The sequence below is a fragment of the Saccostrea echinata genome, unplaced genomic scaffold, assembly GCF_033153115.1.
Source record: "Saccostrea echinata isolate AGI-Se365-2 ecotype Australia unplaced genomic scaffold, CSIRO_AGI_Sech_v1 ptg000001l, whole genome shotgun sequence".
In the NCBI taxonomy this organism is placed as follows: Eukaryota; Metazoa; Mollusca; class Bivalvia; order Ostreida; family Ostreidae; genus Saccostrea; species Saccostrea echinata.
The window spans coordinates 37415667-37431845 of NW_026889750.1; the positions used below are offsets into that span (position 1 = coordinate 37415667).

The 16179-nt window shown below is 36.1% G+C and overlaps 1 protein-coding gene and 1 pseudogene across 1 annotated transcript; both read left to right on the plus strand.

The window, feature by feature from the left end:
- Positions 1-9026: 9026 nt before the first annotated feature.
- Positions 9027-10010, plus strand: LOC133178999 (uncharacterized; annotated as a pseudogene).
- A 2385-nt stretch (positions 10011-12395) lies between these two features.
- LOC133197263 (uncharacterized protein F54H12.2-like) lies at positions 12396-13712 on the plus strand. Its single transcript, XM_061333223.1, has one exon. The coding sequence runs from the start codon at positions 12396-12398 to the stop codon at positions 13710-13712; it is 1317 nt and encodes a 438-aa protein (XP_061189207.1).
- Positions 13713-16179: the final 2467 nt, after the last annotated feature.

Below are 16179 nucleotides of genomic sequence, written 5' to 3' on the forward strand. Positions count from 1 at the left end.
AAAAGGTGATCGAAGAAGAAATAGTTCCAGCTATTTCGCTTAAGTTTGAAAAGAAATCTGTAGTCCGGATTGAATTTATGATAAAATCGATGTTCGAATATTTTTTAGAGTAATACAAGTATGACATACACAGTTTCCGTAAATGTTTTGATGGTCAATATTTTGGCGGATGAATTGACCTCTATTAGAGAAGGATGGGATTAGACCGCGCATCGAAGCATTTAATTCGTAGATGAGAGACTGGCGGAAGGAACAAACGAAGTGTTAACAAAGTATTCTGAGCTGTGCAAGTAGGCGGTGATATTCAACAAAGTTCATCTGAAAGGTAGATTTAAATTATATTATCGTTTTGTCTGATAAAGTTTGCGTGACTGTTGATTTTCAACGTTCTTATTATCATTGGAAAGAAACGAAAGGCAGGTTAATTCTCCTTCGTAAAGAGATACATGTTTTTAGATTTGTTGGATTTCTTTTACGAAAATTGTTTAGGTCATACAAGATTCGCAATAAACAGTGTATTGTCACTGATGGATATAAAACGAAAGTAATTTAATAGTGCAGATTAAGGTGTAAACGAACGCATTTTTTTTTTAACGTAACATCACAGACTGAGACAAACATGAGAAAATAATTGAGAATATCATGAGATTCATTGGGTCTTTTTTGAGAATTAGTTTGAAAGTGAGATATTCATACATATTTATGTAAAATAGAGAATGGAATCAAATCGTAACAATTGAATATCATAATGCACTCTTGAGTATCATTGTTCAACAAATAATGAATTATCAATATTGAATATATTTTTAAGTCACAAGTAACATCAGTATAAAGAAATGTTGAAATTGTGAGTTTGATATGAGCATAAGATTTTATTTGTGAGAGTATGTGAAAGATCAGATTTCACATGAGAATCTTTGCATAAACTTCATCTCAGATATTAACAATATTCTCAAAACAAGGTGTAATATGTTTGATCTTTTTATGAGATAAGTTATAAGTTCACTTGTCAAAAGAATAAAAACATTTATATATAAATATTTATGCATTTATAGGCCTAGAGTTGTATTCAATGTCTTGCTAGTAATTAGTGTTTACAGTGATAGTGAATTATGATATCTTCCAAAGTGAAGTGTAATTATATGTAGGATTCTGTAATTAGCACTGATGGTCACAGAGTGTAATTAGCATGAGTATTTGAATTTTTCTACAAAGTAGCAATAAGATAGATACACCATTGGCCTGCAATTTAGGTAATTGATAATAATTAATCCCATCTTTGATATTGGAGATTATCCCAAAACCAGCAACTGTTAGGAACAGATTAACATCCCATTGCTTTGTAATTAGAACAGATGGTCATCAAAGTGTCCTGAATCTTGGTAATTTGCTTTGCAGACTACAGACCACATCAATATAGAGTCATGTAGGGTTTTCTCAATTACTTGCATTCATTGTGCATTAAATGTAGGGCATATTAACACTTTTAACTCATCTCAATAATTTGTAATTAGAACAGATGTTCATCAAAGTGTCCCGAATCTTGGTAATTTGCTTTGCAGACCTAGGACAACATTAATATAGAATCATGTAGGGGTTTCTCAATTAGTTTCATTTAATTGTGTATTAGATGTAGAGTATATCAACACTTTTAACTGACAATAATTATTATAAAAAAGGGAAAACAAGACTCATTTAAATATTCATCACTGAATTGTTCATTGGTCTTTTATGATATCCCCCAGTGTTGCTGATGCTAAATAAAGTTGATTTACTTTCCTATCTTCTATGAAACCTACAATTTAGAGATAATATGTTTAATTGTTTACGTGCATTGGAAGACAAGTTAGGTTATGACACAGATTTTTTAAAAAAAAGGTTAGATTAAATTTATTAAGCATTAGGTTCAACTTTCTTAGAAGTTACATATTTTAATTTGCCCACATGCTAGATAACTTGAAAAAAAGGCTAATGTAATGGATATTCTTGATAGGAAAGTTGAACCGATTTTTGTCAAAGAAACGAAGTTTTCTCAAGTCATTCAAGAGGAAAACAATGTATGACAAATTGTTTCACATTTCTGATGTATACATCAGTGAAAAATATTGAAAATATTGTCAAGGATGATTTGCATTTTATCTTACACAAAGGGGATCTGTTTTATAGAAAAATATATGACAGTGGAATATTGCAAACTGGATATGAACTTCTGAATTTTTCTGACTTGCCGGAAAATGTCAATTTTCAGTGCAGTGGGTTCACAGTTAAGGTCTGCTCTACCTTTTTTGGGAATATGTCCATCACTGGTTCCATAGATAGTGTAGGAGTACCATTGGAGACTAGCTTGAATTCAATTTTTGCAGCAGAGCATAGGCAAAAAAAAAGGTTGCTGTCTTGATTTTTCATTCTTCTGCTGTTGTGATTAAGTATAACACACAGAATGACAATTACTTTGTTTTTGACTCTCACAGTAGAGGCTCAGATGGTCTTTGTCATCCAGATGGAAAAGCTATTTTAACTTTTTTTTTCATCATTTCAAGGTCTGTGTACATTTCTTAGAAATTTGTGTGTTTCACTAAGTCCTAGTTTAGGTTTACATGAAGTGCAGTATGAAATCTTTGGACTTCAAATAGGAATTTCCAAGAAACGCAAGAGGAATACTTTTGATTTAGACATTGGTTCAAGTTTTTCTTCTGCTTCAAATATAGAAGAAGATTTATATGGAGCATCTCAAAGTTCTTGTTTTAGAACTTTTAGAAATAATTTGGCAGATAATGAGACAGGCATGAATTCTACTTCATTCAATCCACCATTACACAGTAATTGTTCTTACAAAAAGAAAGGTAATTTTCTCTCACCACACAACTATACTGCAAAAGAAAAGCAGATTTTGAACATACTGCAAGGTTTTCAAAACTTGTGAGGGCCCTTGTTACATATGCAGTTGTTGCACACAGACATGGTTTAAAGAAAGTGTTGTTAAGGCAGAAAAATTATATCAAGCTCTTGGATCAAACTTTGTACAAAGGTGCTTACTTGGGTTGAAAAGTGTGCTTGATATAGAATGGGTATGTATAACATGTTTCATCAACATGAAAGCAGGAAAAGTTCCAGCTTGTGCAGTAGTCAATGGAATGGGTTTTCCAAAAAAAAAAAACCTCCTGAATTAGATATTACTGAGCTAGAAGAAAGACTTATTAGTCCTAGATTACCATTTATGCAAATAGTTGAAAAACCTAGAGGTGGACAGAAAAGTTTGAGAGGAAATGTGGTCAATGTGCCTTCAGATGTTAATTCAACTGTTACATCACTGCCAAGGACATTGTCAGATTCAGAAACAATTCAAGTGAAACTTATAAGAAAGCTTAATTTTAAGCACAGTGTATTACACAAGACAATAAGACCAAATAGATGTTTTAAAGCATTAAATTGGCTCTTAAAGAATAGCATTTTATTTCAAAATGAAGGGATAAAAATGAATAAGAACTGGAACATTGAATCTGAACAGGATGATTGGCTTGGATTTAATAAGGAAGATGTAAATGTTGCTGAAAATGCACATAGTTCATCCATTGGGATTATTTCTGACAATTCTGCCAATGATTCTGATGATTGGACCGAGGATCCAACTTTTGAAAACAGACTGACTGGAAGCACAGATACATTGCTTCATCCCGTTGATGTGAGATCCCTATGCAAAACTGTAGCATTTGCTCCTGGAGAGGGACAGGTACCTCTTGGGTTATATCAAGATAAGAATGCTGAATATATAGCTTTCCCAACAATATACTGTGGACAAAAACGTCCTGAAAATAAAGAAAGACAAACTCCAGTACATTATAGCACTATTTGTAAATGGGAATTGAGAAGTTTTGATAGACGTGCAGCATGTTCAATACCAAATATTTTCTTTAAACTGAAGAAATTGCAAATTAAGCAAATTCAAGACCGAATGAGTTTGTCCATGAGGAAATGTCAAATGGATGGGAAGAAAGTGACAGTTAGTCAAGTCCTTGATCCAACATCTTTTGATAATATTGTAAGACTTAATGAAGGTTACCGTGTCCTTAGGAAACTACGGGGATCACCAGCTTATTGGGAGAGTGCTAAAAAAGATGTTTTTGCCATGATCCGGCAGCTTGGAATACCAACTTGGTTTTGTTCATTGTCTGCTGCAGAAAGTAGATGGATTGATCTACTTAGAGCTTTAGGAAAACTGGTCAAAAACAGTGATTACACTGACGAGGAAATTCATGGTTTAACATGGTTAGAAAAGTGAACTCATACAGGCTGATCCTGTGACCTGTACTAGATATTTTAATCACAGAGTACAAGTTTTTATTGGTGATGTTTTGAAATCATCTGCAAATCCTTTAGGCAAGGTTGTTGATTACTTCTATAGGGTTGAATTCCAACAAAGGGGATCCCCACACATTCATAAGCTTGTCTGGGTTGAAAATGCACCCGTTTTTGGGAAGTCTATCAATGATGACATAGAGAGTTTTGTAGATCTTCATGCCACTTGCCAAAAAAATGACGAAATACCAGAATTGATAAATTATCAAATGCACAGACATGCTCGAACTTGTAAAAAAAAGGGGCAAAATATTTGTCGTTTCAATTTTCCCATACCTCCTATGTCAAAAACACAAGTATTAGACCCTTTAAGTGAAATCGAAAAAGAGAGATATCCTAATATATCGAAAGATTTTGAGCAAATTACTTCTATGTTAAATGGAATGAAAAGTGGAGTAGACATTTCTTTTGTTGATTTCCTAAAAAATCTTTAAATGTCTGAAGAATTGTACATAATAGCTTTGCGGTCAACTTTAAAAGCACCAAAGATATTTCTGAAAAGAAATTTATCTGAAATCAGAGTGAATTCATACAATGAAATGATGCTGAAATGTTGGCAAGCCAACATTGATGTTCAATACATTCTTGATGCATATGCATGTGCTGCCTACATCGTTTCGTACATATCGAAATCTCAGCGTGGAATGTCAAATTTAATGCATGAAGCTTGCAGAGAGGCTCAGCAAGGAAACAAGAGTTTAAAGGAACAAGTTCGACATATAGGAAATAAATTTCTAACACATGTTGAAATATCTGCGCAAGAGGCTGCATATTTAATATTGCAGTTACCTTTGTGGGTAGTACAAGGGGTTTTGCTTTTATCAATACTGCCCCCATTGAGCAAAGGACTTTTCTTTTAAAACCCCTTGATATCCTGGCTGAAATGCCAGAGAATTCAACAGATATTCAGTCTGATAATACCTTGAAGCGTTATCAAAGGAGACCAAATGTATTGAAAAATTACTGTTTGGCTGATTTCATATCGCATTTTGATGTCATTTCACAGAAAAACAAAGAACAAACGCAAAAGCAGGGTGATGTATTACCAGAAGATGAACAAAATGAACAAGATGAGGATCTGGTGGAAATAGCAGAATCTGATGATCTCATAGATTTGTTGCAGACTGAAGAGTTTTCTATGAAAGATGGAACAGTTCTTAGAAAACGCAAGACACAAAAAATCATTCGGTATGTTAGATACAACGAAGACCAAGATTCTGAAAATTTTTTTAGAGAACAGCTTGTGCTATTTTTGCCATGGAGAAATGAAGCAACAGATTTGCTAGCAGGATATGGGACATATGAAGAACATTATTCTCACAAAATCAATATAGTAGATGCTAACAGGATGAAATGGTATCACTGATTTTTTAGAGAAAAACTTAAACAATCTAATGGAAGATGATCACGTGGTTGCTGCAGAAGTGCAACACAATGAAGAAATTGACTCGCATGAAAAACAGGAGGAAGAAAACATTTTTTTTGGTTGTTTTAATCCTAAGGATGCAGGTCATCAATATGACATAGGTCTGGATTTGGGGATAACAAGAAAGCAAATAAGCTCATGTGACACTACTGTAGATACTCTCAGTCATGGTGATTATATGAGCTTACTCAGACAACTTAATGAAAAGCAAAAGGTCTTCTTTTATCATGTGCTACATAAAATGAAAATAAATGAAGAACCAATAAATTGCTTTCTTACAGGAGGTGCAGGTGTAGGTAAAAGTATTGTTACAACTACACTATACCAAGCTTTGTCAAGGTTTTTCAGAAAAAAGATAAACGAAAATGCTGATGAAGTCAAAACAGTTTTATGTGCACCAACTGGAAAAGCTGCGCACAACATAGGAGGTCAAACAATATATTAACTGTTTTGTATTCCTGCTAATCAGTGTTTAAGATACAAACCACTAGATGTACAACAATTGGATACATTCAGAGTTAAATTTCGCAGTTTACGAATTATTTTCATTGATCAAATATCAATGGTTGGCAGGAAAATGTTCAATTACATAAATCTTAGACTTCAGGAAATATTTGCTACTGAACAACCATTTGGTGGTGTGAGTATTATTGCAATTGGAGACTTATTCCAGTTAAAGCCAGTGTTTAACAGTTGGATATTTCAGAATTTGGAAGAGGGATATGGTACATTGGCAGCAAATTTATGGCAAGACTATTTCAAATTTTATGAATTGACTGATATCATAAGACAGCGAGATGATCATGATTTTGCTGAACTATTGAACAGGTTACGTGAAGGTTTGCAAACAACTTCTGATATTGCTCTGCTAAAGCAGAGGGTGGTGGCTTCAGATTTTAGCTCTTCAGTACCCCATTTGTATACCATTAATGCACAGGTAGATAATCACAATATGCATGCATACTTAAATGCAGAAGACCACAAAAAATGTATAATTCCTGCCATAGATTCTGTAGCTGGAGATGTGAGTGCAGATGTAAAACAAAAAGTCTTATCAAAAGTTTCAGATGACCCTTCTAAGACAATGGGTTTGTGCAAAGACTTGCATATTGTTGAGGATTTACCAGCAGAAATTTGTATCAACATAGACGTCCAAGATGGTCTCACAAATAGAACCACATGTGTGGTAAAAATGTTAGATTTTCGAGTAAAGAATTCAGAGCGTTGCAGCATAATTTGGGTTGCATTTGAAAATGAAAACATTGGTTTAAATGCTCGTTCAAAGTATGCCCACTTATTTGTACCAAAGATAACAATTCATGGACTCCAATTTTAGAAATTACAAGAAACTTCACTGTGAATCAGTTTCGTGCAACTCAGGTTATTCGAAGACAATTTCCATTGCGACTAGCTTGTGCAAAAACAATCCATAAATCTCAAGGTTCAACAATGAATGAAGCAGTCCTTTTTGGGAAAAGAAAACAAGAACATATACATTATGTTGGACTCAGTCGTGTGAGGAAATTGGAAAATTTGTTTATATTGGAGCTAAATGAAAAGAAGGTCTGTGTATCAAAAGACGTTATTCTTGAAATGGATCGATTGCGCACCAACTCAACCCTTCATTCATGCGTGCCATTGTTGGAGGATCTCATAGAAGTAGTAAGGGGGACAGAGAACAGTCAGTCTACAGTCAGGATGACGTCATGGGTTTTTCCAGACCCCACCCACAAAGGTCAAAATAGAGGTCACAGTCAAGGGTGGAGTCTACAGTCAATGACGTCATGGGTTCCCTTAGTGCAAATAGTGAGTCTACAGTCAAGGAGTCTACAGTCACTGACGTCATGGGGTTTTCCAAACATTAGAGGTCATACGATTTTACAGTCATGGGGAGTCTACAGTCACTGACCTTTTTAAAAAATAAGAATAAATACCTTGTAAATCTCAGCTGCCTTGTAATAACGATGGCAACTCAGGGAAAGCAGTACAAATGGAAAATTTTAGCCTGGAATGCTTTAAGAAGAAATGAAAAGAAATGGACTTTACAAGAAAGTCAATGGTTTGACAGAAAGGAAGATTGCATTGTTGATTTCAAGGAAAAAATGAAAAATGGTTATGACGTTGCAGACAGCTGGGGATCTGAAGAATACATATTGAAACGTAGGGTTATGCCGAAAAAATACTTTCCACAGGTCTTAAGAGAATCTGATTTGTACAGTTCAAGTTGACATCAGGGGGTTTTCCAAACCCCGCCCACGGAGGTCATATGTATATAAATGTGCAATGCAGTAGTCTAGCAAAAACATTTTGTTTAAAGATGGCTGAACAAATGGTAATGATGGAACTTCTAACAAGTGATTGTGGTAATGAGTGCAAAGGGATGTTAAAAGAGAAGTTGAAGAAAAAAATCGCGATTGTAATACCTAGCTTTTTTGCGATTGTACTTATTATTTCTTTGTGCATCGCTGTCAGTGTTTTACACGAGAAGAAAAAACCTACCCAAGTAGACTGTGTTTTACGCCCTACATTGAAAAAAGATGTAATTAAAACATGTTCATACGTGGATCGGTACCCACTCTCCAACGAAGTATATGCCATGATATGTGCCAATGACACCATACAGGTTGACATACGACGATTTCAGTCTGGAAAACCGGGGAACGAAGGAATTACCTTGAGTAAAACACAGTGGCAGTACTTAAAAGCATCTGTAGATCATATGGATGGATCTATTTTAAAAGCACAAAATCATATATAAAGCGTTGCAGGAATAAAATGTAGAATTGTCAAAGAAGAGGGATAATGGACAAGACTGTGAAATTTTCAGACAAAAAAACGATCATCCTTATTCCCTATGAAGATCGGAAGGGAGAATGGATGACCATGGCTTTGGACAGATATCGATTTAAAAGAAGAATAAATCATGCATCAAAAATTTTAAGTCCTATACTGGAGAAACATTTACAAATAATAACTCAATCTCATGCACAAAACCTGGACACCCATAAAGATCTGTAATGCCAAAATATACAGCCAGCGTGTTTTACAGTCATCAAATTTCTACAGTCAGTTTAGAGAAAAGTCGCATTCTAAGGGGAGTCTACAGTCACTGACGTCATGGGGGAGTCTACAGTCACGAGCCACGTGACTTAAATCATATATAAACTTGTAACATTTTGAAAATTTTCATCAGTCTTGAGCAAATCTCAGATAGTTCCTTGTGAGATCCTTATCGTCAACAAAGATGGAGCAAAAACATCAAGACGTGATTAAGTCAAACTACTAAACACTGGTGAAGAAAATGATGGCTGTTCCTGTTGCGGGGCATCTTTACGCCTCAAACATAATTACTGATGAAATGAGACAACAGATAGACGCTGAGAAAACCAGCTATGACAAAAACAGGAAATTGATCAGCATCATTTTACGTCGAGGTTCGAGAGCTTTTATGGGGCCTAGAACGGCATTGATGAAAGCCAATCAAGCTGACTTATCCCGACTCCTGATGAATAAGGATGATGACACAAAGTCTGAGTACGAAAAGAAGCTGGCCATGGCAAGATCATTAGTCGTCAGTACTAAAGAAAGAGGAGGTTCCAGAAACGAATCAAAGAAAGCTGATCATCAACAGTCTCAGGAGCCAAGATGTAGGATAAGTTTGGACGACTTTAATGATCTATTCCTCACCGTCATGCCTTTCAAGGGGGAGATTTACGTTCACATCCGTCACCTCGCAGAATCACATTGTCGTTTCATTGCCACCAAGAAGGGAGTTACCTTTCCTTTAGCCCGTTGGTTAAAGTTTGAATCTCTTTTACCAGATATTCAAGACTACATAGACAATACTGGAAAAGAGGATGAAGAAGCACAGTGGCATGTTGGTGGAGGTGTGTTCGTTTCATTATCACCAGGCTATCCGACAGTGGACATAAGACACTTCTGGAAGCCAGACAATGTTCAAGAACCTATACCTACAAGGAAAGGTGTTACTCTGAACAAAAACAAATTTGTCAGACTTAGAGATGTCATCGAGGAGATGCATGAATATGTTCCAGAACTAAAGGACGTTGAACTTTGCATGCTCAGTGAGTCTCATCAAAATCAAGTTGGAATGTTAAGCTGTCCCGAATGTACCCCCTTTGGCTACGACCCACAAGACAACATGTCAATGGAATGTAACGCGGGTGATTTACCAGACATGGAAACCATCGAGAGTGATCTTGAATGACAATGAACACTAAAATAATTAATGATATGAATGTAACATATGTATATATATATATATATATATATATATATATATATATATATATATATATATATATATATATATATATATATATTATTAATTGTGCATCGAATTTTTGTGTTATTATTTCATTCTAACAATATCAAAATAAACTAGTTCAAAACGTGCGATGTATTTTTTTTACAATGATATAAAATGTTACTGTCGAAGAGAGATCGTTAATATGTTCCAGTATGTCAGACTACACGGATTACTTGAGGGAGCTCTACTACACTTCCGGTAAACCGGGGGCATATGCAGGGCCTGAAAAATTATATCAGGCTGTTAAAAAGGAAGGCAAATACAAGATTGGTAGACGAAGGATAAGAGAGTTTTTAAACAATGAAGATTCTTATAGTCTGTATAAACCCATTCGTAAAACATTTCCGCGTTCAAAGGTGATAGTGAACACGATCGATTCTATGTGGGATGGTGACTTGGCAGACGTTTCAAACATCGCATCCCATAACGATGGTTATAAATTCTTATTAGTGCTTATTGACATATTTAGCCGATATTTATTTATAATCCCCTTAAAAAATAAACATCATCAAAACATTGTTGACGGTTTAAAATCAGTTTTCCAAAGAGGACGAAAACCTAAGACCGTTAGAACAGATAAGGGTAGTGAATTTAAAAATCGTTGGGTAAAGACATTTCTGAAGAAAGAGGGAATAAACGTCATGTACACTCAAAATGAAACAAAAGCAAACTATGCCGAGAGGGTTATTCGTACCATGAAGAACCTAATGTATCGTTATTTTATGAAGAACCGAACTTACCGCTTTGTGAATGTCTTGCAAGACTTGGTGAAAAGTTACAACAATAGACCTCACAGATCATTAGGGGGGAATGCTCCAGCCAATGTTAAGCAAGAGAAGGCCGATGAAATAAGACTAGCGGCTTATCTGTCGGGGAAAACAAAACCAGACCTGGCAAAAAACGATCTGAACCAGCCTAAATACTCAAGCAAAAAAAAGTGCAAAAAAGAGTAAAACCCTTTTTCAAATTAAAAATTGGAGATAATGTCAGAATATCACAGCTAAAACACCCTTTCCAAAGAGACTACCAGCAGAAATGGACAGAAGAGTTTTTTAAAGTGAGTGAAAGATACAAAAGAGGTCAAGTACCTGTGTACAAAGTAAAAGATTTGGCAGATGACCCTATAGAAGGTACTTTCTACGAGTCTGAGCTTCAAAAAGTCGTAAAGTCAGAAGATGTTTCTTATAGAGTGGAGAAAATACTTAAAAGAAGGCGTCGTGGTACAACCAATGAAGTTTATGTTAAATGGGAAGGATGGCCCAAGAAATTTAATTCATGGATTCCAGAGAGTTCTCTCGAAAAACAATAAAAGCCACCATTTTCTGCAATTTCTCTCTATTCAAGATGAGCGTTCGAATGGTATTGACGTCTACGGACAGCTCTGAATATTTTGAAAATAAACCCCATTGCTTCCGAGTTCAATTAAATAAACAGATTCAATTTGACGGATATTGGACTGTTGCCTTGACAGAATTTTCTACAGAGAGCTGGATTTCATCTAAGAAGAAATCAGAATTGTTTGTGTGTTGCGATATTTGTGAGGAAACAATTATTGGGGGGAAAGAGGCACCCCTCCTAAGACGCATATACCTGGGAGAGAAACCAGAAAATATCACTTACACACTACCTTATTACATTCCAGTTAAAATTGGCCAATTACAGCAGATTGCTATATATATATAACGGACAGAGAAGGAAATTTAGTTTCATTTTTAAACGGACCGGTGACTTTAACACTTCATTTCAAAAAGTTTCCTTACGTTTTATGATGAATAGTCAGACCTACATCAGAGATCCCAAAATATGGGAAGCTTTCTACAAGAACATGGCAGAGAAAAAATTCAACCCTTACAAATACAAACCAAAACAAATTGGGAGAGGTGTGAGAAGTTACAAGTCTTATGTCATTCCACTGAGGCCTCACTCACAGTTAGAATCAGTAGAAAACAGCACTCAAGTGACCCCTGTAGCTGCCGTGGAGGAAAGAGCTAAAGTGGAACATGCCAAGGATGTAAAAGAGGGAGCTCCATTTGTCAAAGTGAAGGGAAGTATAAAAAGGCCACGTACAGAATCTTCTGTCATTCCTTCAAAGAAATTGAAGCCAACAACATCTCAAACTCCGAGGAGAAAACAGGCATCTAAACCCAAACAAAGAAAGACCACCGGAGAAAAGAAAAAGACGTCCGTTAAGAAACAGCGACGAGTGCCAAGCAAGAAAACACAGTCTAGAAAAAAGAAAGAATTTAATATTGACAACTACAGAAGTATCTTCAAGCTGTAAAAATGGCATTTTTAAGCAGTGATAATAAAGACATAGCACAACCAATGGAACTCTCTCTTTTTGCATCCCCCACAAACCAAGTAGCGGTCGAGAAAGTGTATTTTACAGAAGCAAGACCAATTTCTAGCATAGGAGTGTCTGACACACCCATTGAGATCGTAGTGTCAGGCTCAAGAGCAGAATACATTGATTTAAAAAGAAGTAAACTATACGTAAAAGCCCGAATTCTGAAAGCAGATGGATCGGCACTGGCAGCAAACGAAGAAACTGGTGTAGTGAACTTACCTCTACAAAGCATGTTCTCCCAAATGGATGTCTACTTGAACAACAAATTGGTCTCTTTCAATACCAATAACTACCCGTGGAAGGCTTATCTCAAAACAATTTTGTTCAGCGGGAAAGACGAACTCAATTCACAAAAACAATCTGAGCTGTTCTTTAAAGACGAGGGAAATCTTGCCGACGGTAATGCATACAATGGAGGCAATGCCGGTCTGGTCCTGCGGTATGGTTACACTCAGGAAAGTAAAGTCTTTGAGCTGGAAGGGAACCTGATGGAAGATATCTTTGATATAGATAAATACTTGATAAACGGAGTAAACATCTACATCAAACTCTTTAGATCCAGTGCCCCTTTTGTCATCATGTCTGCCGCTTCTACACCAGCCTACAAGTTAGAATTACAAGACGTCGTGTATAAAGTGGCCAAAGTACGTGTTGATCCAGGTGTTCTGCTGAACCATAGTAAACAGATCGAATCCACCCCTGTGAAGTATACCATATCAAGAAATGAACTAAAAATGAATACCATACCCAAAGGATCTACCGAGTTTTACTGGGACAATATATTTCCACAGGCAGTACCCGATCGAATCGTGGTGGCTCTGGTGGACCAGAAAGCTGTGAATGGGGATTACACAGCCAACCCCTTTAATTTCGAGCATATGGGATTAACAGATATCGGGATATACGTCAACGGAGAAAGCGTACCTGTAAGACCACTGAAGACGGACTTTACGGCAGGACATTATTCAGCCGCCTATGCTCGTTTATTTGAAGCCTCTGGGAAATGGAACAACGATGCTGGACTGATTATCTCTCGTGATAATTTTGGAAATGGATACTCACTTTTTGTGTTTACGATAGATCCTTGTGGATTTGGAGAAGAGTATTTAAACCTGATTCGTAGGGGAAACACCAGACTGGAATTGAAATTCAAACAAGCAACAACCAAAGCTGCCAATGCCATTGTATTTGCAACTTTTTCATCCCTAATTGAGGTTGACAAATCACGTGACATTAACTACATTCAACCATGAATTCAACGCATCTTTTAAATATGGTGAAGACAGATCCTTGCTTAAGATGTTACGTAAAAGGTGTATTTGCTAGTAATACATTGCCTCAAAGGGTTACAAAATTTCCAAGCGCCTTTATCGTCAATACACAACCTTTACCATTACCCGGAGAACACTGGGTGACAATCATCGTGTACAGTCCATTGCAAGCAGACTTCTTCGACAGCCTTGGAAAATCCCCAGCTGATTACAGTCAAGATATACAAAACTTTGTGAAAACGAACAGTGTTGATTGTCGTTTCAAATCCATTCGACTTCAACCTCGTAATTCCGATTTATGTGGACTTTATGTATTAGTATTTCTAATTGCAAGATTGTGTTTAAAAAACTCGTTCAATCATGTGTATGATTTATTTTCTAATGACATTCAATCTAATGATGGTTTTGTAAAAAGTTTTATGCATGAATATTTTATGTATCATTAAAAATCATGAAAAGTATATACAGGAGTTATTTTATAATTGAATAAATATTTATATGTGTGTGACATAGCACCTAACTTCATTTTGAAAAAGTCTGGCGACTGAGAAACATGGAAACAGAGAGTATGAATAAATGGTGGAACAGCCGTTCCTTGCTACCTTTTTCTGCACCTACCACCATTTTAATATGTGGTAGTACACAAAGCGGAAAAACACATTTTACTAAAAAACTTTTACAAAACGCTAATGGTATGTTTTCCATACCTGTGGATAGAATAGTGTATGCTTATTCTGAACATCAACCTATGTTTGAGGAAATGGTGCAGACGATACCAAACTTATCATTACACCAAGGATTGCCTTCTAAAGAAGACATAGAACAATACACCGAGGGTATGGATCACACCATACTGGTACTGGATGATCTCATGTTACAAGTTGCACAATCTCAGGACTGTGTACATCTGTTCACGGTGACATCTCATCATAGAAACATGACCACAGTGATGTTGTCCCAGAACCTATATCCTCCGGGGAAATATGAAAGGACCATTTCATTGAACTGCCTCAATATCATTTTGTTTAAGAATTACCGTGATTCTAGACAGATCATCACTTTTTGATCTCAGATATTACCAGGACAGGTCCCCTTTTTCAAAGCGGCATACGAATCCGCAACTCGACCAAATTTCGGTTACTTGCATGTTTGTTTAGAACCAACACAAAACAGAGAGTATCAACTAAGGTCTCGTATCCTCCCAGGTGAGGAGATGATCATTTACCAACCTATATAAATAAGAATGATTTTGTTTTCTCTACTCATTATTTAAACATGAAGCAAACGGTGAAGAAACACGAGGCTTTTTTAAAATTTCTCTTGTATGCTGACAGTGCACAGCAAAAAGTACTCGTTAAGGCCTTGACCAGTGAACAGTATGATGTGCTTAGTGAAATAGCACTTAACATTTATACGGGGACTTATCCTTTGCCTAAAAAGTATATAAACCAACTGAAACCTTACGAATCACACATTCGATCTCTGGGATCCAGAGAAGTCAGCAACCGAGAGAAACGTCGGATATTACTCAAACATACTTCTTTAATATCACTTTTAATAACACCTATTGTGCAACATTTCCAAAGAAAATGGCGAGGGAAATGATACTCGTGCCGAAACTGAAATATGAACATTTACTTCAAAAATTGGACTATGCCAAGGATCACTCGACTCAAGCTATATCCGAGACCGTCCAGACCTCGAAGCAAACCCCCGAAGATCGAAGCCAGAATTGCGGCGACCAAGTGGATGACACCCACCTGTTACAAACTGGAACTGGTTATGTCAGTAAGAAAAAAGTCGGAAGACCTCCTGGAATCATTAATGTTCGACGGAAGAAGAAAAAAAATTCCCTGGCTTACCTATTAACAATGTTATAACAATGAACAAAAGTGTAATGTTGATCATTTATTTGTAAATGTCATTCAATAAAAAGATAAAAACATTAAGAACTTTTTTTTTTCACAATTAAAATCCAAAGGGCAACGTGTCTAAGTTGGGAAGAATTCTCCTTTTGGTGTACACCATTTTATAATTTTTAGTTTCTACTCTGTTTAGCAATTTCCTCTTTCTACTGTTTCTCGATATTTTACAGGGGTTGACAATTTCGATTTGTCGGTCGTGTGAGGTGCAGATGATGGACTTAATGGCATCGAAATTGATCAGTTTTGAGTTCGCCCAGTTCAGTGTGAATCCCCTAACTTTACATTCTTCTTTCCCCGACAACGTACGATAAGCATAATTCTTAGGACCCCCCGACACAAATTCAACAATGTAACCATCTTGTGGGGCGATCTCGTTAGTTAACTCTCCCAAGTAATTACCAATGGGTAGATAACTTAAGTCGTCCGACTTTTTAGCCTTAAAAATAACACTGTCTGTATCAAAATACAAAACATTCTCTTTTAATTTGTCAAGAACACTGTATAGTTTCAGTCGAGCCCACATG

Bases quoted from the DNA above. Each gene is read 5' to 3' on its own strand.
- LOC133197263 (XM_061333223.1), top strand. From the start codon at position 12,396: ATGGCATTTTTAAGCAGTGATAATAAAGACATAGCACAACCAATGGAA.